The 25,965-nt window shown below is 49.7% G+C and overlaps 2 protein-coding genes across 3 annotated transcripts in view; one reads left to right on the top strand and one right to left on the bottom strand.

Annotated features, from left to right (window-relative positions):
• LOC135828915 (two pore calcium channel protein 1-like) overlaps positions 1-16,106 on the top strand; it is a 41,042-nt gene extending 24,936 nt beyond the window's left edge. Inside the window, exons 17-24 of the mRNA XM_065341349.1 lie at positions 159-253; positions 1,458-1,549; positions 3,240-3,349; positions 5,773-5,860; positions 6,766-6,975; positions 8,119-8,174; positions 14,449-14,582; positions 14,953-16,106. Of these exons, the coding sequence (XP_065197421.1) occupies positions 159-253; positions 1,458-1,549; positions 3,240-3,349; positions 5,773-5,860; positions 6,766-6,975; positions 8,119-8,174; positions 14,449-14,582; positions 14,953-15,183 (1,016 nt within the window). The 3' untranslated portion in view covers positions 15,184-16,106. The remainder of the gene's footprint in view (positions 1-158; positions 254-1,457; positions 1,550-3,239; positions 3,350-5,772; positions 5,861-6,765; positions 6,976-8,118; positions 8,175-14,448; positions 14,583-14,952) is intronic.
• Positions 16,107-16,187: 81 nt separating this feature from the next.
• Positions 16,188-25,965, bottom strand: part of LOC135828914 (uncharacterized) — a 30,009-nt gene continuing 20,231 nt past the window's right edge. The window contains exons 20-27 of one of the 2 annotated variants that reach the window (XM_065341348.1): positions 25,261-25,805; positions 23,936-24,132; positions 22,267-22,437; positions 21,159-21,743; positions 20,403-20,818; positions 19,312-19,439; positions 17,797-17,913; positions 16,188-17,622 (exon numbers count right to left, since the gene is read on the bottom strand). In XM_065341348.1, the coding sequence (XP_065197420.1) occupies positions 17,499-17,622; positions 17,797-17,913; positions 19,312-19,439; positions 20,403-20,818; positions 21,159-21,743; positions 22,267-22,437; positions 23,936-24,132; positions 25,261-25,805 (2,283 nt within the window). In that variant the 3' untranslated portion in view covers positions 16,188-17,498. Of the gene's footprint in view, positions 17,914-19,311; positions 19,440-20,402; positions 20,819-21,158; positions 21,744-22,266; positions 22,438-23,935; positions 24,133-25,260; positions 25,806-25,965 lie in introns of both variants that reach the window. The other variant, XM_065341347.1, reaches the window with a different exon arrangement.

Below are 25,965 nucleotides of genomic sequence, written 5' to 3'. Positions count from 1 at the left end.
CTGGTGATGTTCATCTTGACTTGATGGTCAATTGGACCGTGTGTGTGTGTGTGTGTGTGTGTGTGTGTGTGTGTGTGTGTGTGTGTGTGTGTGTGTGTGTGTGTGTGTGTGTGTGTATGTGCGTGCTCACAAACTGTCATGTGATCATGATCATACAGGTGATATCTCAACATGTGGGTGTGTCAAGTACCAGGGAGAGTACCAGTGTGATGGTGTGCTCTTTCAATCCGGACAAGATCCCAGGGTATTCCTGGTAAGTCCGCAATGTGATCATACTGGCATGTCGATATGATGCTCTCTATTTCTCTCTTTATCTCTCTCTCTCTCTCTCTCTCTCTCTATTCCCCTCTCTCTCTCTCTCTCTCTCTCTCTCTCTCTCTCTTTTTTGGTGCACAAAAACAAATCTGGCGTTGATTGCTTTCTTGCCTAGACTTCTGCAGCGCCTTTGTTCTCGTATTCCACTCTATGTACTAGTGTTGTGCAAGCCCTCCTTTTCATCTGTCTCATGTTTTGCCCCGAGATGTTTTGATGCATAGTGATTGTGAGCTCATCATCCGCTCCCTTGTCACTGGACAATTCTGTCTGTTTGGTTTTAGCAAATTATAATAAAGAAAACGAACAAACAAAACAAAAAATGTCCTAACAGCATAAGGGAGGGGGTGGGGTCTTTCTGTTTCACCCCTCTAGCACACAACAGATTGAACAGAACAACTCAGTGTAACATAGCCAGTGGCCTGTTCTGGACTAGGCTTGAAGTAGGCCACTGCCAAGTGAAGCAATCACGTCGGGCTGCATCTGCTTTGAGCAGACCCGCACGTGACATCCGCAATCATTGTCATGGTTACACAAGGCCGCATGATGTCTAGCTATTGTACGGCCATTGGAAAGTGTACCTTCCTTCCCTGGTAGTGTGTCAGGGTTTCTTCTCGGAAGTTCACAGAAGCAGATCTACGTAATAATTTACAGTTGTGCTCACTGAAATCCCACCCATAGCGCAAAACAGCGCCCTTGACCAGTTCTGATTACATTGTCGTAGATGTACACGTGTACGTGCAGCCGTATTCGTACCACTTCCAGGGCGTCAAGGGCCGTACAAGTTGAGGACGCCAAGCATGCACCTTGGGTGGGATTTCACCAGACAACTGTATATGGCTATCCAGTATTGTGCACATTGAAATCCGTTGAGAAGTCAAGCGGCCATGGGGTGCTGGCTGTGCAGCCGTGAGCACTGCTGCACAGCCAGCACCCCACACAGTGTTACAGTGCGTGCACTCACTAAGCATGTAAGGGCGCCTCCCCAGTCATTCCAGTAGATTTCTATGTCGACAACAGTGTGAGAATACGGGGGTGGGGGTTATCATTTGTTTCTCTTCTCTTCCTATGGTCAAATCATCCGGTTCCTTCTTCTATTGAATACATCACGGTGCTGTGCTTGCTGCTGATGCTATCCACTGCAGGATCGTAACGCATCACTCACTGCAGTCTGCAATAACACATTAGGATGTACATACAAGAAATGTGGCGGGCACTACAGCAGTTACTATGACAGGTTAGTACAGAACCCCCCCAGTCCTCTCTCTCTCTCCCTCTCTCTCTCCCTCTCTCCCTCCCCCTCCCCTCCCCTCCCCCTCCCCTCCCCCTCCCCTCCCCCTCCCCTTTCCCTCCCCCCCCCTCTCTCTCTCTCTCTCTCTCTCTCTCTCTCTCTCTCTCTTAATCTCTCCAACCCGATCCATCTCTTTCTCCCCTCCCCTCGTCTTACAAATATTTGTGGAAGTGCAAAATGATCAACACAAAATGATCATTCATGCACATTCACACTTAATAACGTTATTATGCATTTATGTGTGTGTGTATGTATTATACAGTCAAACCTCGTTAGGCCGAACTTCAAGGGACTTAGAACTAATTTGTTTGTCTTATTCGGAGTTCTTCTTATCCAGATCTGACAAAAAAAAATGATATGCATATCGTATGGATGGTGTTTATGTAAAGGTGCATGTCGTGGCACATGTAAAGCATTTTATTCCTAGCATAAGCCAGCAACAGGTAAGTACCATGTGCAATGAATTCATGACAGCATGTCCTCTGCCCTGTACCATGCTGTCAATTCGTTTTTGCCCGTACAAGAGGCTTCGACTATCGGAAAAACTACAGCCAGTGCACGCATGTGGCCGAAAGTTCGTACTACGTGCTGTTTTTGTTCAAATCATGCTTGGATTAGTTCGGCTTCACGGAAGTTCACCCAACAGAGTTCGCCGTAAGGCGAGACCAAAAAAAAAAAAGATTCCCGGGCCCTCCCGCACCAAAATCGAGCTAAAGTCAATTTTTTCGAACAGTTCATACATTTTTTTGAACTTTGTTTTACTTTGCAAAATCCGAACGGGAATTTCTTCCCAATGACAAGGTAGCGAAGATCTTTAAAAGAGGGAAGAAAAAAGAGAGAGAGAGAGAGAGAAAAAAAGGAAAGAAAAAAGTGTGTATGCACTGGAAATGATAGTCAGCTGGAAATCGGATCCATTGTCAAACATGGCATTTGCTACTGTTTCATGTAGTGAACGAGCAATTGCATAGGGTACTGCTGCAGCTTTGAAGGTCTCCAGCGTTGTGCTGGAGCGGACGTCTCCAGGTAATCTGTTCCATTTACCTGTAGCGTTGAACTGAGGCGTACATGTACAATACTGATCGTGTGAGTAGATTTGTGACGTGGAGCCACACAACCCGGGGCTTATACGACTTCCAGATGTACAGATCAGGGCCATCGTTGGCCGAATTATAGAAAAATTGAACGGGTAAACCGCGTACCTGTTTTCTGTAAAAAAAATAGAATGAAAATTCCCGGAAAATGCTGTAAAAAAAGTTCAACATGGCATGTATATAGTTATGTACATACATGGAAAAATAATAATAAAATTCGCGCGCCCGCACCAATTTCACATGGGTCCTGCCCGGGAATCTCGATTTTATTTTTGACTTGATATGATGCCTGGCCAACCATAGGATTGGCCCTGGTTTGTACTAATGGAAAGTTTGCCTTATCAGTGCTCGTACTAACGAGGTTTGACTGTATGTGTGTGTGTGTGTGTGTGTGTGTGTGTGTGTGTGTGTGTGTGTGTGTGTGTGTGTGTATGTGTGTGTGTGTGTATGTATGTGCACGTGTACATGTGTGTACATGTATGTGCACGTGTGTGTGTACGTGTGTGTGTACGTGTGTGTACGTGTGTGTACGTGTTTGTATTTAGATCCAATGCTGATGGTCTGTACTATTTGAACAACTTTGACAACATAGTCTCAAGCTATGTAGTCTTGTTTGAGCTGATGGTGGTCAATAACTGGCATGTCACTATGCAAGGTACGCTGGGTGATGCAGTACACTGAGTCGCTACAATGTAGGATACTCTCAATGTAGGATACTCTCAATGTAGGATACTCTCAGTGTAGGATACTCTCAATGTAGGATACTCTCGTAGTTACTTGTGTAACCGCTGCTGCTCACCCCAGCAGCGGACCCAGCGATCTCTACAGGGGTTTCAGTATAGTCAAAACTGAATAGCTGATACATGTACACGGACACCGGCGCATATGGTTTCCAGTAGTACTTCCTCCGCGTCATCGAAATTGTCGCAGTTTGACTTTTTGTTATAAAACGGGGTATATACTCACCAGCAGTCGTACCACAGGTACGGGATCGGACATAGACGATAGTCATCAGTATAGGCTTTTTTAAATTTTTGTTTACTATTATTCACAAGCCCAACTTGTAAAATAAATAATTATGTGGACAAAAACAAACAGCTACGGAGTAGGGGCTGCACTGGGCAGCAGTGATGGTGAGGTACCAGGGGCTCCACCGACCAAAGGTCTTCAATGCCACAAGCACGCACCAGGGTGACGGCAAAGTTATAATTATTATCTGTTGTTGGAAGCTGAAAATTTTGAACTAGATGCAATTTCTTCGCTGATGTCGCTGCGATGGTACTTTGGACTCGCTGAGATCAGTCAGGCATTGCAGCCTGCACATTTCTCGCGCTTATAGCCATTCACTCAAAACTCATCACTGTTTTACCTGAGCTGGGGTGAGAATGACTTCGTGGAACAAGCGGCAGCGCTTGGAGAAACATTGAGGGTCAGCAAACTAATGCATGCAAGCGCGATAAAATGTATCGCTCTTGCATTCATGCAAGGAATGCTGAGACACTCAGTACCTGCAAGGGCCGTGTAGACTCTACACTGTAGTGCTAGTGATGCACTTGCACGTGCAGGTATAGTACTGTGCCAGTGATGCTGAACAAGAGTGCGCGCTCGACGTGATAGTACACTTACCGTACTCGCGCGATTAGAGAGCCCTCTCTCGAATAGTGCCCTAGTCTCCAAGAGCCAGTGAAAAATAAAGCCCTCTCTTAAATAGTGCCCCCCCCCCCCCTGGTCTTGTAACCAAGCCCATGTGCAAGTTTGGTGTTCTTTTGCTAATGTTCTTGGTCATTGCTTTGTACTGGTGTTTTCAGGAACAAAATCTCAGGTCGTGTTCCCGTTTCTGTGGAGTCTTGAGCGTTTACAGTAAATTGTAGGCTCTGTTTTCTTTGTTTTATGCTGGATGACGCAAATGTACCAGTAATGAAAAAATAGTGCCCTCTATTGAATAGTGCCCCACCTGTGATGGACATTGAAAAATTAGTGCCCCAGGGCAGGGGCACTAATCGCGCGAGTACGGTACATGTACGTGTATGAGCAGTGACCACACAGCTAAAATAAACGGGCATCCAACGGCTAAAAAAAAAGTTCATTTCAAGATCAAGGTGATTCCGCCGACGGTAATCAACTGACCTCGCAACGATCGTGTATTCTTACTGTGTTGGTGGTGAAGTAGAAATCATCCAGAGCTAGCAGACGACAAGCATAGCAGCTCTTGTCCTGTGAAGAAAGTCGATGCGTTTGAGGTGAGGCGCGACGCGACCAACTTCCAACCTTCCTGGAAAATTTGCGGAACGATTTTTTTGTCCATTGACATCAGCGACGACGAGGCCTTCATCTCCGTGCGAAACCCTCAGCCCAACTATCCTTGAACGTTACTCTAGACTTCAGACTATCGTCCTGTGTAATAATTTTCGTACGGCTTAGCTGATGGAGTTGTCAGTAACAAGTGACAAGTCACTAGTCAAACTGCGACAATTTCAATGACGCGGAGGAAGTATGTTTATGAAATTTAGGGGTTTCCGTGGAACCCCAGAAAGGCAGAAACCCCTCCTGAATCCGCTCCTGCACCCTGTTGCTGCTCCCGCTGTTGCTATTGTTGTTGTTGCTTCTGTTGCTGCTGCTTCTGTTGCTACTTTTGGTGCCGTTCGTGCTGTTGCTGGCGGTTCCTGCTGCTGCTGCTGTTAGCCAGGTCCATACCCCATGGTATGGTAGCCTTTGGGTGATTGTTCCACATTCATTCTAACCATTTGACGAAAGGCGGCCACCATCCTTCTCGTTCACATCAGCGCATGACAATCGTCTGACTACTAGAAATAGAAAACATTCAAACCGCATTTCTGCCCCGCCGGTCGAGGAGTAGCTTTTGATAGATCACTGCATACAATGCGTATGTAGTTGATCATGTTGTAGCCTAACCCTTGTGTCTCTTAGCATTTTCCATGAATTGGTAGGGTGGGTGGGTGGGTGCGTGCGTGCGTGTGTGTGTGTGTGTCCTTCTGCTGCCAACCTACGTAGTGTTTCCCATTATGTTGTGTTAATTGTGTGTTTGTTGGTGTTCATTGTGTCGTGTTGATGATATAGGTGCTGTGAGCTCAACTCCATCGCAAACTGTCGCAACGCGTGCTTTCTTTATCATATTCTACTTGGTAGCTGTTGTCATAGTGACCAAGTAAGGAGTGCAGTAGATGAGGGTCATGTCTGTGTGTGTGGAGGGGGGGGGGGGGGTGATACCTTGTGGCTTTATCTGTAGGGTACTTTCCCGGAACCGGGACAGGCTGTAGGGTACAGTGAAACCTGGTTTTTAAAAGCGACCACACCACGGTGCAAGCGAAAGCGGTCGTTAAAGCCAGATGGTCTTTAGAACCAGGTCCCACCGTGTCTGTGTAGAACTGTCGGTGCATGGAAAACCGGTCGTTAAGAGCAGGTGGTGGCTAAACCCAGACGTCACTTACACCAGGTTTTAATGTACTTTCCCGCAAGGACAGGGTGTTGGGTAGAAATCACACCCGTGGATCCAGCTTGCAACAGCGCCATAGAAGTACGTTGTTATGGTTATCTGCATGACTTTGTAGTTGTAGATGCAGAGCTGTAGGCTGCGCCGGGGTGATTTAGAACAGCAGGGTGCTTTTGGTGCCGAATAACCCCTTAAATATCGATGTCAGTTCAACAGTAACGCTAAGCAAAACGCGGTCCGCTTGTGCGACTCTACAGAACGCACGTTGTAGCGACAGTCAAGGCCAAAGAATCCAACTCACATGCTGAAAGCAGCGCCAAGACTCATGTGGCCCCTGCGGCCCTCGGGTGGGCTTTTGGACCGTGCCATTGAAATGGAAACGCGGCGCTACTTTAGACTCATGGGTCGGATTTCTTAGGCCACGACCGTGTCGATAATATTCCCAGTTTAGATCTACATATCTTCAAAACCGGAAACCAAACTACTGCACACGCTGCCTGCAGCTGTGCAGTGTCTGGCACTGTCTGCTCATGCCTTGCACAATGTCTCTTAGAAGCACTCAGTTTATGTGTGGGTTTGGGTGTGTTTTATGCATGTGCCTGTGTTGTTCGATCATCTAGTGTCGTCGTGGCTTTCATCTTGGATGCGTTTCAGTCCTTGCTACCAACATTGAAAGCTCGAGATGAAAAAGAGGAAGCCAGACTTAAGCGGAGACTTGCATCAACTGAAGCAGAGGCCAGTGCTGCCTTTACTGCTTCTGGTTCGACAGATGCTGAGGACAACTCTGATGTGGATACAGACGAACTCACAAAATATGTCTATATATTACGGTACGTGACAATCAGCCCTAGGGTGAAGAGTTGTGTGTGTGTATGTGTGTGTGTGTGTGTGTGTGTGTGTGTGTGTGTGTGTGTGTGTGTGTGTGTGTGTGTGTGTAGCTTTTTGATTTCTGAACTTGATCACTCAGCGAGGAGGCGATTACGTGCACGTGTCACACACACACACACACACACACACACACACACACACACACACACACTGTACTATACTTACTGTACTTGTTGCTCACTGCCAAAACTGGTCACGTGGGTCTCCCCGGGAGAGGGGAGAGAGACTCAAAAGGAATCTTGGAAAGATGACTCAATTGGTTATTGAACTGCCCAACGGCCGACACCCCCTGAAATCCCCAAAACTCTGGGTGGACTTGAAAATGATCCCACTTATGGGCTCACCACACCTCAGTAAGTGGGTGAGGACAAGGTGCAGAAAAAGGATTGACGGCATCAGGTATCCGTCCCGGGATCCAACCGTGCAGTTACCGTGCCCCCAGTGAAGGTAATATTTTCTACTAGTGTGAGTGGCTAAATCAGAGTGGACCTGACAAAAGCTTCACTAGCACCATTGATTACACAAGAGTTAATCTAGCCAGAAGCAGTCCATGGTTAACAGGTATGTATACTTCAAATAGAAAGTATGTGAACCCTGGAACCAACAAAGGTGGCAGGTACAACATTACACCTTCAAGCAGCCGAGCCTGTTGGCAACAGACCCAACACAATCAGGCATAAGTGTACCTACCAACCGAACTAGCTGGCACACACACACACACACACATATACACACACACACCCGCGCGCGCATGCACGCACCCACGCACACATGCACCAAAGCACACACACCCCCGCACGCACGCACCTACGTACGCACACACACACACACACACACACACACAGTCCACAGCTATCTACTGACTGACCACCATCACCTCTCCAGTCCCTTTCACACCCGGTGTACCCCCCCCCCCCCATGTGTACCCCCTGTTTACCCCCCCCCCCCCTGTGTACCCTCCACTGTGCACCCCCATGTGTACCCATCCCCCCCCCCCCCACCCAACATGTTCTAGCATTCACGATATTGTATGACGTAGAGGTCGACGTGTTCCTGTTTTGTTCTCCTCTTTTCGGCCATTGCAGAACTGTTGCCGAGAACCTTGAAGACCAGAAGTTTGTCAGAAAGCTAAAGAAGAAGAGTAAGACCATGCTTGGTAGTTTAGCACCGTTTCAGCACGACGGCATTTGCACTGTGTTTGCACTGTGTTTGCACTGTGTTTGCACTTTGCTTGCACTGTCACAGCTGGCACTGCATTGCTCCCCTCCTCACATCATTATACAGTCAGACCTCTTTTATCCGGATCCTTCGCTATCCGGAAGCAAATCATTGGTTACCGATTTACAGCATATGTCATGCATACATACGGTATGTGTGTTCGATTATCCGGTTCCCTCGCCTATCCGGATATTTTTGTTGAAAACGGATGTGTGCAGTTACGCGAGGTCTGACTGTATTCATGCACACCAGTCATGCACACCAGTCATGCACACCAGTCATGGACACCAGTCATGCACACCAGTCATGCACACCGGTCATGCACACCAGTCATGCACACCGGTCATGCACACCGGTCATGCACACCGGTCATGCACACCGGTCATGCACACCGGTCATGCACACCGGTCATGCACACCGGTCATGCACACCGGTCATGCACACCAGTCATGCACACCGGTCATGCACACCGGTCATGCACACCGGTCATGCACACCGGTCATGCACACCGGTCATGCACACCGGTCATGGACACCAGTCATGGACACCAGTCATGCACACCAGTCATGCACACCAGTCATGCACACCAGTCATGCACACCGGTCATGCACACCGGTCATGCACACCGGTCATGCACACCGGTCATGCACACCGGTCATGGACACCAGTCATGCACACCAGTCATGCACACCAGTCATGGACACCAGTCATGCACACCAGTCATGCACACCGGTCATGCACACCAGTCATGCACACCGGTCATGCACACCGGTCATGCACACCGGTCATGCACACCGGTCATGCACACCAGTCATGGACACCAGTCATGCACACCAGTCATGCACACCAGTCATGCACACCGGTCATGCACACCAGTCATGCACACCGGTCATGCACACCGGTCATGCACACCAGTCATGCACACCAGTCATGCACACCAGTCATGCACACCAGTCATGCACACCGGTCATGCACACCAGTCATGCACACCAGTCATGCACACCGGTCATGCACACCAGTCATGCACACCAGTCATGCACACCGGTCATGCACACCAGTCATGCACACCAGTCATGCACACCAGTCATGCACACCACTCATGCACACCACTCATGCACACCGGTCATGCACACCGGTCATGCACACCAGTCATGCACACCAGTCATGCACACCGGTCATGCACACCAGTCATGCACACCAGTCATGCACACCAGTCATGCACACCGGTCATGCACACCAGTCATGCACACCAGTCATGCACACCGGTCATGCACACCAGTCATGCACACCGGTCATGCACACCAGTCATGCACACCAGTCATGCACACCAGTCATGCACACCAGTCATGCACACCAGTCATGCACACCAGTCATGCACACCAGTCATGCACACCAGTCATGCACACCAGTCATGCACACCACTCATGCACACCGGTCATGCACACCAGTCATGCACACCAGTCATGCACACCAGTCATGCACACCGGTCATGCACACCGGTCATGCACACCGGTCATGCACACCAGTCATGCACACCGGTCATGCACACCAGTCATGCACACCGGTCATGCACACCGGTCATGCACACCAGTCATGCACACCGGTCATGCACACCGGTCATGCACACCGGTCATGCACACCAGTCATGCACACCAGTCATGCACACCGGTCATGCACACCAGTCATGCACACCGGTCATGCACACCGGTCATGCACACCGGTCATGCACACCAGTCATGCACACCAGTCATGCACACCAGTCATGCACACCAGTCATGCACACCAGTCATGCACACCAGTCATGCACACCGGTCATGCACACCGGTCATGCACACCGGTCATGCACACCAGTCATGCACACCGGTCATGCACACCGGTCATGCACACCAGTCATGCACACCAGTCATGCACTCCGGTCATGCACACCGGTCATGCACACCAGTCATGCACACCAGTCATGCACACCGGTCATGCACACCGGTCATGCACACCAGTCATGCACACCGGTCATGCACACCGGTCATGCACACCGGTCATGCACACCAGTCATGCACACCAGTCATGCACACCGGTCATGCACACCAGTCATGGACACCAGTCATGGACACCAGTCATGGACACCAGTCATGCACACCAGTCATGCACACCGGTCATGCACACCGGTCATGCACACCAGTCATGCACACCAGTCATGCACACCAGTCATGCACACCAGTCATGCACACCAGTCATGCACACCAGTCATGCACACCAGTCATGCACACCGGTCATGCACACCAGTCATGCACACCGGTCATGCACACCAGTCATGCACACCAGTCATGCACACCGGTCATGCACACCAGTCATGCACACCAGTCATGCACACCGGTCATGCACACCAGTCATGCACACCAGTCATGCACACCAGTCATGCACACCACTCATGCACACCACTCATGCACACCGGTCATGCACACCGGTCATGCACACCAGTCATGCACACCAGTCATGCACACCGGTCATGCACACCAGTCATGCACACCAGTCATGCACACCAGTCATGCACACCGGTCATGCACACCAGTCATGCACACCAGTCATGCACACCGGTCATGCACACCAGTCATGCACACCGGTCATGCACACCAGTCATGCACACCAGTCATGCACACCAGTCATGCACACCAGTCATGCACACCAGTCATGCACACCAGTCATGCACACCAGGCATGCACACCAGTCATGCACACCAGTCATGCACACCACTCATGCACACCGGTCATGCACACCAGTCATGCACACCAGTCATGCACACCAGTCATGCACACCGGTCATGCACACCGGTCATGCACACCGGTCATGCACACCAGTCATGCACACCGGTCATGCACACCAGTCATGCACACCGGTCATGCACACCGGTCATGCACACCAGTCATGCACACCGGTCATGCACACCGGTCATGCACACCGGTCATGCACACCAGTCATGCACACCAGTCATGCACACCGGTCATGCACACCAGTCATGCACACCGGTCATGCACACCGGTCATGCACACCGGTCATGCACACCAGTCATGCACACCAGTCATGCACACCAGTCATGCACACCAGTCATGCACACCAGTCATGCACACCAGTCATGCACACCAGTCATGCACACCGGTCATGCACACCGGTCATGCACACCGGTCATGCACACCAGTCATGCACACCGGTCATGCACACCGGTCATGCACACCAGTCATGCACACCAGTCATGCACACCGGTCATGCACACCAGTCATGCACACCGGTCATGCACACCAGTCATGCACACCAGTCATGCACACCAGTCATGCACACCAGTCATGCACACCAGTCATGCACACCAGTCATGCACACCAGTCATGCACACCAGTCATGCACACCACTCATGCACACCGGTCATGCACACCAGTCATGCACACCAGTCATGCACACCAGTCATGCACACCGGTCATGCACACCGGTCATGCACACCGGTCATGCACACCAGTCATGCACACCGGTCATGCACACCAGTCATGCACACCGGTCATGCACACCGGTCATGCACACCAGTCATGCACACCGGTCATGCACACCGGTCATGCACACCGGTCATGCACACCAGTCATGCACACCGGTCATGCACACCGGTCATGCACACCAGTCATGCACACCGGTCATGCACACCGGTCATGCACACCGGTCATGCACACCAGTCATGCACACCAGTCATGCACACCAGTCATGCACACCAGTCATGCACACCGGTCATGCACACCAGTCATGCACACCAGTCATGCACACCAGTCATGCACACCACTCATGCACACCACTCATGCACACCGGTCATGCACACCGGTCATGCACACCAGTCATGCACACCAGTCATGCACACCGGTCATGCACACCAGTCATGCACACCAGTCATGCACACCAGTCATGCACACCGGTCATGCACACCAGTCATGCACACCAGTCATGCACACCGGTCATGCACACCAGTCATGCACACCGGTCATGCACACCAGTCATGCACACCAGTCATGCACACCAGTCATGCACACCAGTCATGCACACCAGTCATGCACACCAGTCATGCACACCAGTCATGCACACCAGTCATGCACACCACTCATGCACACCGGTCATGCACACCAGTCATGCACACCAGTCATGCACACCGGTCATGCACACCGGTCATGCACACCGGTCATGCACACCGGTCATGCACACCAGTCATGCACACCGGTCATGCACACCAGTCATGCACACCGGTCATGCACACCGGTCATGCACACCAGTCATGCACACCGGTCATGCACACCGGTCATGCACACCGGTCATGCACACCAGTCATGCACACCAGTCATGCACACCGGTCATGCACACCAGTCATGCACACCGGTCATGCACACCGGTCATGCACACCGGTCATGCACACCAGTCATGCACACCAGTCATGCACACCAGTCATGCACACCAGTCATGCACACCAGTCATGCACACCAGTCATGCACACCAGTCATGCACACCGGTCATGCACACCGGTCATGCACACCGGTCATGCACACCAGTCATGCACACCGGTCATGCACACCAGTCATGCACACCAGTCATGCACACCGGTCATGCACACCAGTCATGCACACCAGTCATGCACACCGGTCATGCACACCAGTCATGCACACCAGTCATGCACACCAGTCATGCACACCACTCATGCACACCACTCATGCACACCGGTCATGCACACCGGTCATGCACACCAGTCATGCACACCAGTCATGCACACCGGTCATGCACACCAGTCATGCACACCAGTCATGCACACCAGTCATGCACACCGGTCATGCACACCAGTCATGCACACCAGTCATGCACACCGGTCATGCACACCAGTCATGCACACCGGTCATGCACACCAGTCATGCACACCAGTCATGCACACCAGTCATGCACACCAGTCATGCACACCAGTCATGCACACCAGTCATGCACACCAGTCATGCACACCACTCATGCACACCGGTCATGCACACCAGTCATGCACACCAGTCATGCACACCAGTCATGCACACCGGTCATGCACACCGGTCATGCACACCGGTCATGCACACCAGTCATGCACACCGGTCATGCACACCAGTCATGCACACCGGTCATGCACACCGGTCATGCACACCAGTCATGCACACCGGTCATGCACACCGGTCATGCACACCGGTCATGCACACCAGTCATGCACACCAGTCATGCACACCGGTCATGCACACCAGTCATGCACACCGGTCATGCACACCGGTCATGCACACCGGTCATGCACACCAGTCATGCACACCAGTCATGCACACCAGTCATGCACACCAGTCATGCACACCAGTCATGCACACCAGTCATGCACACCAGTCATGCACACCGGTCATGCACACCGGTCATGCACACCGGTCATGCACACCAGTCATGCACACCGGTCATGCACACCGGTCATGCACACCAGTCATGCACACCAGTCATGCACTCCGGTCATGCACACCGGTCATGCACACCAGTCATGCACACCAGTCATGCACACCGGTCATGCACACCGGTCATGCACACCAGTCATGCACACCGGTCATGCACACCGGTCATGCACACCGGTCATGCACACCAGTCATGCACACCGGTCATGCACACCAGTCATGGACACCAGTCATGGACACCAGTCATGGACACCAGTCATGCACACCAGTCATGCACACCGGTCATGCACACCGGTCATGCACACCAGTCATGCACACCAGTCATGCACACCAGTCATGCACACCAGTCATGCACACCAGTCATGCACACCAGTCATGCACACCGGTCATGCACACCAGTCATGCACACCAGTCATGCACACCGGTCATGCACACCGGTCATGCACTCATTGTGCACTCACTATACTGCTGCTTCCTACCAGCCTCTTTGGACTGGACCATACATAGCGCTTCCTGACTAGTTGCGGTGTTTTGAGGCGGGCCAGAATACTGCAGACCTTGTGTCATATACACCTCACATGCATACCACTCATCGTACTCAGACCCGCTCTCACCATACCATGATACCATCATACAGAGTCATGCAATGTCAGTGTCAAGCTCTTATTGGCGGTGGTGCCATCGTGAGAAACAAGAATTCAAAAAAAAAGCTAATGGCCACTGCTTTACTCCCTTTCTCAGATTCTGGCTCAGCGGAGGTGAGAATCGTTGGCACACGTCGTATTCAGCCATTGGATATCTACCTGTTGATCTTCGGTGATGATATTGACCAGTGGAAGGACAAGGAGAGCGACTTGGCTTCCTCCCAACCTCGGGTAAGACTATCTATGGGCATAGCTGGTCCACCTTTAGGGGGGGGGGGGGGGGGGGGTGCACGGCCGCATATGGGTAGGATGGCTTGGTGCATGTCCTTCATGGTCTCTATGTGCATGCTGACGCGAGGTCGAAATTGTTAGGGGGGGGGGGGGGGGGGGGGGTGTGCACGAATTTAGTACGTATACGTGAGTGTGACTCGTAAACAGCGCTCACGCGTTTGAAATCTTTTCCTTTACCTGCGGTTTGAGCGCTAGTTGTAGTTCTTCCTGTGCAATACGTGTGTGTATGTGTGTGCATGTGTGTGCGTGTGTACGTGCACGTGCGTGCATGTGTGCATGTGTGTGTGTGTGTGCGCGCGTATACAAACAGGAACGTCTGACGACATTCGTTGACTCGTATCCTCACGACACTGCCCGTGCCAAGGCGTTATCCGGAGCTCACATGAGCACGAGTATCAGTGCGGATGATCCAGCTCCAGCTCCAGCAGCAGTAGCATCATCTCCAACAGCAGCTTCTGTGTACACTGCACCGCAGTACATACCAATGTCAGAGACGGTCAGCTCTGCTGATGGCACACAGATGGATGAGAGCGCTACATAATCTTCTCACGCCCAGTCAAGCCAAGTATCTATCATGATGAAGAACGCAGGTCTGTGCTGGCTACCATCCACCTCCAAACACAGTCAACTGTGTGTGAGCTTTACACGAAAAGATCGTGTAAAGCAATATTGTGCTGTATAGTGGCACTTGTGAAGTGGAGAAAGTCTGGCATGGTTAGGGACCAGCTGACTCATGACATGGGTGATGGTGGTCCTGTGTATAGCACCAGTGTGTTTGGTTCCATTACTTTGTTTTGGACATTGGTTTCCAATTTACATTGTGTACGTGTGTGTGCGTGTGTGCGTGTGTGTGTGTGTGCGTGTGTGTGTGTTTGTGTTATCATACGTGTGGTTATCAGCTAGAGACTTACGTAATTTCATTATCTAGGAGCCGGCCGGACACACCCGCACACAGTGGAGTAGTACTGCTGCTGCCTGTGCCGACATCACATGTAGTGCATATTGCTGGTGTGTTTCGGTGTGGCTTGTCTCACACACTACTACTCTAAAGCAGGGAGTAGTAAACTAGTATTGGATGAGCTCAGCCTGGGTGGTAATCAGGCTGCACGCGGTCTCCTGTGCTGTGCTGCTGCTGCTTCGGTGCGTACAGAAATCTAAAATGATTTTTACGGTGCGTTTTTACAAACTTCTTCATTGTAAATTCAATGGGAGCAATATGTGCACGCGGTGTGATTACTTTCTCAATTTGCAATTTGCTCCCTTGCTGTATAGGCAAGCACTATACGGCTCTATAGCAGCACTATAAGCTATAATAACTGTTAGAGCTGCTAGATTGCATGCTGCTGCTCTCTTATCAACATCACATGCCGGTATTTCCATTTTTAGTAGTAAATTTTTACTCATCAAATGTTAAAATGGCGTAATACGAGAATGCCACTAACAATAAATAGCCAAATTCTGCCATCCACCCCCCCCCCCCCCCTACACACACACACACACACACACACACACACACACACACACACACACACGTGCACAATCACACCAAGTATAACAAGTACTTATAGACTTTAGTCAATGCTAAGGACAGAAAGAGCTAACAATGAGCATACATAAACGACAGCAGTGGCTACATGAAACCACCACCAAGGAGGCTAAAATACAATAAATGAGGAGATGCGCGGCAATACACGACGAATGCCTGTTGTGGATTATTAGATATCAATGTGGATGAATGTTGTGCAGATGGTGCCCGTTGGCTCTTTCTGACAATAACAAGCAGATGAGAGGGAAGCGAGCGCTTCCACAACGAGATGGTTGAGTACAATGAGATGATGTAAATATTTCAAAATGGACGTTACCAACAGGACAGAATGAATAAAACTCAAAGCATCAAAGCACGGCAATCTCAATATGAACCTTGGGTATGGAGAAGCATAAACAGGACAGAAACTCAGCCGCCGTCTTGCTCAACATAACATAATTATTGTACATGCGAGAGAGAGAGAAAGAAAGAGAAAGAAAGAGATGCATAGGTGTTGCAGACCAGCAGCCACTGCTTATACCACACACTGCAAGCTAGCAACACTTGCCACTGCTTATACCACACACTGCAAGCTAGCAACACTTGATGACGCTTATACCACACACTGCAAGCTAGCAACACTTGATGACGCAACATACAACACATGTTGCAGATAATAAAAAACAGACACCAAAACTATCTACTACTGCGATGGTGCATCGCTAAAAATTCTAATTCAGACTCCGAGATCCTGAGTAACAAAAGGAATACTAGATAAACAGCCGATAAGATGGATTCTGCCTAGAGAGACACAGAGAGCAAAGAGAGAGAGAGAGAGAGAGAGAGCATCATGATCTCACATTAAAAAATTGGTTTGTAAAAATAGATATTGAGGATGGAACCAGCCCAGAGGAGATCAAGAAATCATTTGACAAAATATGGCAGAACAATGATGCTGTGAAAGTCAGACCCGTTGTGTTCAGGTGAAAATATGATACTTGCAAAGTGTCTGTGTGCGAGGCGAGCACATGTTAGCTCAGGAGAAGAAGTATAGTAATAAGCCACAGCACATGAAATGACATGAACATAACAGCAGCAGCAGCACCGGCAACTGTGATGACGTAACCGGCAACTGTGATGACGTAACCAGCAACGGTGATGATGTAATCGGCAACGGTGATGATGTAAATACTAGTGAGCACAAGACATACATATAAGCAGGTAGCGGGGGTATAGCCGAGCGACGGTAGTGCTAAACACATCACTTACAGTCCACTATGGACGCCATCACCATCCTCCTCATCCCCATCCTCATCATCATACCTGCACAACTATGACAGGAGACTGATGACCGGAGGAGCAGGCTTGGGCGTCATGGCAGGGGGCCTAACAGCGAGGTTGGCGCCGCTAGCGGCCGTGGAGATATTGCCAAGAAGACCGGCAACAGAAGCAATGCCAGCGCCACCAGCAGCAACAGCTGCTGAGCTACTCCTATCCATACTGACTTCAGTACTTGTAGCAGTATTACTGGCACTAGTAAAAGCAGAGCTGCTGCTGCTGCTGCTTAGATGGCTGGTCGTGGCAGCAGCAGCAGCAGCATTAGCAGCGCTGGCATTGCTGATAGCAATAAGCGCGTGTGCTAGGCGTGTAACGTTGGTGATGTGCGGTGGCAAGCAAGTGCTGGGCAGGCTTGCCGACCAGCCACACGACAGCCAGCACTGGCTGTAGAAATCCTCCATTACACGTCTGCAGCATAGGCAAACACATACACACACAAGCGTGCACACACACACACATAGACAAACACATACACACAAGCGTGCACATACACATACGCCATCCCCATCATTTTCATATTTTTGTTTTCACTTATGGCAACTTCAGCCCTCACCAACGCTGTACAAAGCGTCACTGGCCCGTTTCTCAACGGTCGCGCAAATCGACCAATCAGCGTACAGCTAATGTACCAAAATTCTCAAACTTACCGTAATTCCTTGGTTCATACGGTGTAGTTTCCAAAGATTTTTTATGGGCCAACGTCTTCTTTCGATAGATACCAACAGATCGTCCGCTTCGAATTTTTCGATTTGATTGCCGTTTGGCCGAAAATTACCTCCGAAACCGGCCTCCACTCGTTTCACTTCAAGGCTTTCCAGGTGGACGGCATCGCAATTCGGAAGCGGAGAAAGGATAGCCAGTGAAAAAAGAAAAACAACGACGTATTGGTTGTCGAAATCGACCAAGAAATGAATTCAATAGACCTGTTTCCGTGCTGCGCCCTCGCGGCCCGCGCGAGTGCGAAAGGGATTCTTTCTCGACAAAACAAACAACTACTAGTACGCGCAGTACACTGACATCACTGCACTGGCTGTATATACCTTAGGAATATCCTGTTCTTTTCCAAGGCATGATTGTCGCTAGTGGGAGAACTCAGCCACCTGAAGCTTTCATAAAGGAAGAAGTAGTAGGTGAATGAGTTCGCCAGAAAATGGAACGACAAGAAAATAGATCCTGTTGCTTTCCGGGGCGCTCATGAGACGACGGCAAGATAGGACTGAAACGATCGACAGTCTGCCTCGACGCAAAAGAAACTCTTCTAGGAGGAGCTCGACGTGCTGTAGAGTTTGCAGTATTCTGCTGGAAGAAGACAAGAGAACTAAACTCAGACTACAGCGTGGAGCTGAAGCACGAGCGAAGCAAAAGCTGAGCGAGTTCGAAGAAATGGGGAAACACAGGAAAATGAGTGGGCGACATGATCTTTAGCTCGCGAGCTCGAAGCTCGCGCTGAGACACGCGGTGGGCACGTGCGCCTACGGGTAGCGCGGCCAGCCACCATGTTTTCAAAATGGAGGTCGACGCTTTTGAAATCTGTGTAGACGATGGTGAGGGCTGAACTTGTGTTTTTGGTCACGGTCTCTCTCTCAATCTCAAGGAACAGTGACTATGTCGTTCCGAGAACCAGAACACCTCAAAGTGATAGTTTAGAGCATTCAGAAATTATTTGCGCGTGGCTATTCATAATTGGCTTTCCCACCGTAAGTTACGCACAACTCAGAATTTCATACTAGCTCTCCGCAATCATCAGGTGACTAATCTATTACAAATTATACCCCCCCCCCCCACACACACACACACAAAACGAACCTGAGAACATCTGTGTAGAGCAAGGGTCCAGCAGATGACTGTGACGGTGCTGAAGATACAGCGGTGATCGATGGTGACTTCTTACAGCGTTGATCAAGCTGCACGCTCTTGTGGATGTGTAGCGAGGACTAGAAATAAATACAACACCCACCAGCAATACAAACACAAAGACATAATTAGTCACACACGACAGCAAACTTCTTCAAGAAAGATGTACGACACGCATCCTATACATTTATTGTACCAGTATAAAGATCACAATGCTAAAAAAAGTTAGGCACACCTACACCTACACCCACACCCACTCACCACCTCCCTCCCTCCCTCCCTCCCTCTCTCTCTCTCTCTCTCTCTCTCTCTCTCTCTCTCTCTCTCTCTCTCTCTCTCTCTCTCTCTCACACACACACACACACACACACACACACACACACACACACACACACACACACACACCCCTCAGACCTCAGACATGCCCATCGCGGAAGCGATGGTAGCGAACAGCTATGTTAGACATTGCAACTTGTGCTGGGATTACACCATTCAACAACTTGCAAGGCTGATGAATTGACCGCCACTATTTTTAGCCCGGTAGCAGCTGTTTGAAGTGACTTTTTCTGGCCAGTGAATCCCTATTTTTCATTTTTCCATATTTTTTCTACACACACACACACACACACACACACACACACACACACACGCACACACACACACACACTTGACATCCATCGCCTCTGGCGATGATAGCGATGCTACAGCAGAAGCCATAGCAGCTTGTGCTGGGATAGCATCATTCGACAGCTTGCAAGGCTGAAGAATTGACCACCACTATTCAGCCTAGTCTACACCACACAGCTATGAAGTGGCTTCTTCTGGCCAGTGAATCCCTATTTTTCGGTCTTTTTTATAATATTGTTTCCGCACACACATCACACCACATACTCCGGCATGCACTGGCTGTTGGTAACCACCCAGGAGAATGAAAGAAGAGCTAGGAGAATGAGAAAGAGAAGAAAGACGTGTGTGATCATAATCCCCCCCCCCACACACACACACACATACCGCCACACACATGCCTGGCAAAAAATCCCTACCTGCAATAGAGTTGCATTTCCAGCACCGGTCAAGCGCGAATAGTTCAGATAGAAAGCTGACGCTAAGTCCAGTTCAAGGTTTGTTGCTAGCCAGGACATGGCTAATGGTGGAGGACAGACTGCTGCGGCTTGGGCTGGAGAGTTCTTATGAGCACCAGCAGCAATGCCGCTACTGGTTTTGCCAATTTTGACAGGTGGACCGGCGGTCGCAGCAACACCAGCAATACCAGCAGTACCGTGCATCAGGCCAGAAAGGCCATACGTGGATGCAGCTGCTGCACTCATACTACTAGGAGTACCGCCACCACCACCTAGAGATGCTGATGAGATGGTACCTGCTGCTGCTGCTGCTGTGCCTGCAGAACCCAGCATGTCCATGTGTAGAGTAGAGATAGGGTGATACCCTGCCTCACCACCTACGCACACAGACAGACAGACAGACACACACAGATGTACACACACACATACACGCACGGATAATGAGAGCAGGTGAGTGATGAAAACTGCAACAACCACAGTAACTACAAGTGTACAGCACTTACGCAGCAGTGCGTGGTCCAGTACCAGCAACACTACCACTTGTGCACCATCATCACTATCATGACCAGCATCAGCATCAGCATTGGCAGCACCATCGCCACTATTACCACCACCACCCTCGCCACACACATTTCCTCAAAATGATGAGAACACACATGTGTGCGTGTGTGTGTGATGGCAGATGCAGTACTGAAGATGAGTATGTATGCTATGTACCTGTTGCTCCTCCGGCAGTAGTTGCTGCTCGACTACCACTAGTACTGGCCGTTGTGGGACTTGTCATACCAAACGCTGCCAGCATACCCTCCGCCAAACCGGGAGAATTCGGAGACGGCATCATAGCAGCGAAAGGGTTGTGTAAACTACCCGCCTCCAGTCCGACTGTCTGCTGCTGATGCACTGATAACGTTGCCCCTGCCCCTAGTGTTCCTAGGGCTGCTGCTGCTGCTGGAATATGAGCAGTATTACATGGCACACTGCCAGTGTGGAGTAATGTGGACGATGCTGCTGCTACTGGTGCTGCCGCTCCTGGTAGTGTTGACGGTGACAGCATGCCTAGCTGTACGGGTAGAGAGTGAAACAGAGAGCTAGCTGCAGCTGTTGCCGACGCCGCCGCCGCTGCGGTCATAGACTGTTTGTCTGCAACACTGTGTGTATCCAAGACACACAGCTCAGCCCATGGTAATGATGAACCACTGTCGTGACAAGCACTGTTGCTGGTAGCAGCACTACTTCCAGACAAAACGGACGGGGATACATCTTGCTCTTGATGCTGATGTAGCTTGTCACTGGAAGTAAGATCTGCACGCAAACAACACAAACACCCACACCCACAGCAGCAGCAGTGGCGGTGGCAGCAGCAGTGGCAGCAGCGGTGACAGCAAGCACACAGTTGTCCAACCTTCCAGTCTACAACAATCACAACACTTTGGTTATCAGAGAGACCAACTTGATGCCATAAAGTAAGCAAGATACACGTGTACAGAGGAACCTTTCTAAGACGACCGCTCATGGGACCTTCAAAACGTGGTCTCCTTATACAGGCTCATTTGACTGGAAATAGCATCCCTTGGTCCTGGTTTCAGTGGTCTTCTAGGACAGGTGGTCGCCTTACCCGAGTGGTCGCCTTTACAGGTTTTACTGTATTTTGAGGAACAAGCTAAGCAGGGTTTGTTCCTGTACAAGCCTATGCGAGGGATAGGCTTGCATTCAATCCAGCTATCCTATGTACTTCAAAACATAACCCCAAACCAAATCTTCAACACTAGGCTTGTTGTGTTTGAGCGTGGCTGGTTAGGATAATGGTACACGTTGTCTCTCTTACCTTTGTCTATTGTCAGCTGCAGAGAGGCAGGCACATGTACACTGACGACACTGACTGACAGTAAGTCAGGCTGAAGACTTGAGGGGAGCTTTTGACACGCGCCGCACTTCGCCCAGACCTGTCCGTCAAACACAGCCGATATGGATTTGCTACTCAGGACTTCTTGCCAGGCTGCAGGCACACGCACACACGCACATGCACACACACGATCACAGAAGAAAACAGACGGTGGAGCAGGTACACGTATGTTATAACAGCGGACTTATTTCACCGACGAATAACGCCATCAAGGCAGACGAACTACAGTGCATTCGAGTTTTTTCAGATTTTTCTACAAACCCCTATGGAATCCTCTGATTTTTCTACAAACCCCTATGGAATCCTCTGATTTTTCTACAAACCCCTATGGAATCTAAATAACCGACGAGGAGACAATAGTCGTAAAATAGCAATGAAAAATATCAATTGTGCACTCATAACCATGTATAAACAATTAAAATGAAACAATTCCAGAACGTTTTCGTGTGACCATCATCAGTGGAACATCGTCACATAGTAAGAATCACTAATACAACCAGTTATATAGCTAGAGTAATATGAAAAGAAGCGTGAGAATGCAGCACAGCTAGCGGTTATGCATAACGCGTGTAGTGTGAACCTTTGCAGTGTATCTGAGAATGGTAGCAGTAGATGAATGTGGCAGCTGTGAGTGCGTGTGAACAAAACAAGAGCAAGTCTGCCATCTACAAGCATTTGGTGTCCAGTCCGGATTGTCGTAAGTTGTTTGACGATTCCTGGTTTAGTGTTATTTGTCGCGCGCGTTTCTTTAAGCAGTTGCAGGTGTTGGAAGCTGTATATATTCGCACACGTGACCCTGTTCTATGCAAGCAAAAAGAAAATGTTGTAGCACTCACACTTTTTAAATAATACGCACTCACCAGTTTTTGTTCACACGCACTCACAGCTGCCACATTCATCTACTGCTACCATTCTCAGATACACTGCAAAGGTTCACACTACACGCGTTATGCATAACCGCTAGCTGTGCTGCATTCTCACGCTTCTTTTCATATTACTCTAGCTATATAACTGGTTGTTTTAGTGATTCTTACTATGTGACGATGTTCCACTGATGATGGTCCCTATGGAATCCTTTGATTTTCTACAAACCCCTATGGAATCCTCTGATTTTTCTACAAACCCCTATGGAATCCTCTGATTTTTCTACAAACCCCTATGGAATCCTCTGAATTTTCTACAAACCCCTATGGAATCCTCTTCCAGTGTGCAAGAATGGTTTCAGACGGAGAGCCAAGGATACATTTATAGTAAAGAAAAAAGGATCAAGAAACTACAAGTTACGCTATTATGTCCACTAACATCACCAGTTACTAAACAATCAGCTCAAGATGTGCTAGAGCTGTTAACCAGTTAGTTGTAGAACGTCAGCACCGTCGGTCAGTGTCACAAATCTGAAAAGACACTTGGCTTTACATCCATAGCTTTTCTCCTCAAGGAACAATACCAGACCAGGTGAGAATGGAACAGCCACGCAGACACAAAGCAACATTCACATAGACTACACACCGAGCAAACAGAGCACACACAGAGTACACAGAGAGCACACAAAGAGTACACAGAGACTATACGCAGACCAGGCCATGCTTACCAGAGATGTGCTCGGCAGAGAGAGGCCCAACATGGCAAAACACAAACTTCCATGAGAGCAGAGTATGGGAAATGAACTTGGTGGCAGAATTGAACAGCTCCTGGTATGCAACCGTGAGTTGAGTGCCGTCACTGCTACTGCCATTGTCACTGCTAGTAGCAGCAGAGTCCATACTACCAGCAGCACTCATGGTGGACCTAACAAGGACAACAAAGCCGTCAACGGTGGAACAACATCAACAGCAACACAGATGTTCAAATCTGCCTTATGGGTAGCATGTACAGTGTCATACAGTGCTTATGGGTAGCATGTACATAGTCATACAGTGCTTATGGGTAGCATGTACATTGCCATACAGCGCTTATGGGTAGCATGTACATTGCCATACAGCGCTTATGGGTAGCATGTACATTGCCATACAGCGCTTATGGGTAGCATGTACATTGTCATACAGCGCTTATGGGTAGCATGTACATTGCCATACAGTGCGTATGGGTAGCATGTACATTGCCATACAGCGCTTATGGGTAGCATGTATATTGCCATACAGTGCTTATAGGCAGCATATACAATCATGTACATTCCCATAAAGTGCTTATGGGTAGCATGACACATATATAGTCCTACAGTGCTTATGGGTAGCATGTACATTGTCATACCGTGCTTATGGGAAGCATGTCCTGCCGTGGACATGGAAATCCGGCCGGAGATCAAGCGGCCCCAGGGCGCTGGCCATGCAGCCGTGAGTACGCATGCGATCAACACGCGCATTGCGCATGCAACGTTCTGTACGGACTGAGGGCGCCGGCCCCGCGTCATTCGACCGGATTTCCACGCCCACGACAGTACATTGCCATTCAGTATTTTTAGTAGTGTTCATGGGTAGCACGTACACTACTATACACTGCTATACACTGCAATACACTGCAATACACTGCAATACACTGCGATACACTGCGATACAGTGGACATCGACCAGTTCTTCAGCAAGCAACGCCAGCAGCATATATATACCGGCTGGTAATACGTGAAACTCAGAGTTGTGACAAAGCTTCCAATCTCTCTTGTATACCGGCTGAAAAGCTGTCAACATTCTTCACACCACGGCAACGCATACTGGTACATGTATGACTGGAAAAACAGAAGCCAGTGCGACCATCATGACCTGTGTCCAGAGCAGCAAGGAGCTAGCACAAGCAAACCACGAATGAGCCCACGTGCTGTACATGTACATGTTCTGGCACATGCACATGTACACAAAGTCAATAAAGTAGAAACTAGTATCCTATTTCCAATAGCTGTGCAGTCACGACAACGTTGCTTACCTTCTTGTTGCACCAGTTGCGCCAGTAGCAGCAGCAGCATCAGCAGCAGGTGTTGCTAGCTTGAGCGTGAGGGTACGCTGCTGTTGACCAGTACTGTCCATGAGGCTAGCACACACGGTGTTACCCTCCACCCAGCCGTAACTACAGTACAACACCGATGCCTGCTTCTCTTGTGTGCAGTCTTGCCTGCTACTGCTGCTACTACTATGCTGAGCAGGACCACCCAGAGCCCTACCAGCATGACTAGACTCACTAGCAGCAGAGGAGGCATGGTGGTGGCCTTTACTAGTTGTAGATGAGATAGAGGCTGGTGAGGCGGCTGCGGGTGAGGACGTAGAGAGTAGCAACTCCTTGATGGGAGTGCTAGTGGCTGAGCGTCCAGTCTTTCTCTCTCGCTGCGCTAACACATCACTATGGGAACTGGGAGATGGCTGCTGTAGAGTCGGGTGGCGAGATGACGCAGCAGCCGCCGCTGATGATCTCAGCCATGCTATGCTACTCGGAGCCAGGACAAACGGAGAGCACTGGAGCAGCCGTGGTGACACCTATGACACAGCACGCACATGCACATTCACATACGGACACACGTAAACAGCAGCGTGCACACAAAATGAAATGGTGAGAAATAATGAGAATCTAACAAAACAAAAACAAAAGAACTGGAATATTTGTTATCACTACATCAGCAACAGCAGCAACAACAAT

Source organism: Sycon ciliatum, chromosome 12 (genome assembly GCF_964019385.1).
Source record: "Sycon ciliatum chromosome 12, ocSycCili1.1, whole genome shotgun sequence".
Classification (NCBI taxonomy): domain Eukaryota; kingdom Metazoa; phylum Porifera; class Calcarea; order Leucosolenida; family Sycettidae; genus Sycon; species Sycon ciliatum.
This window is presented reverse-complemented; position numbering and strand designations above follow the sequence as displayed.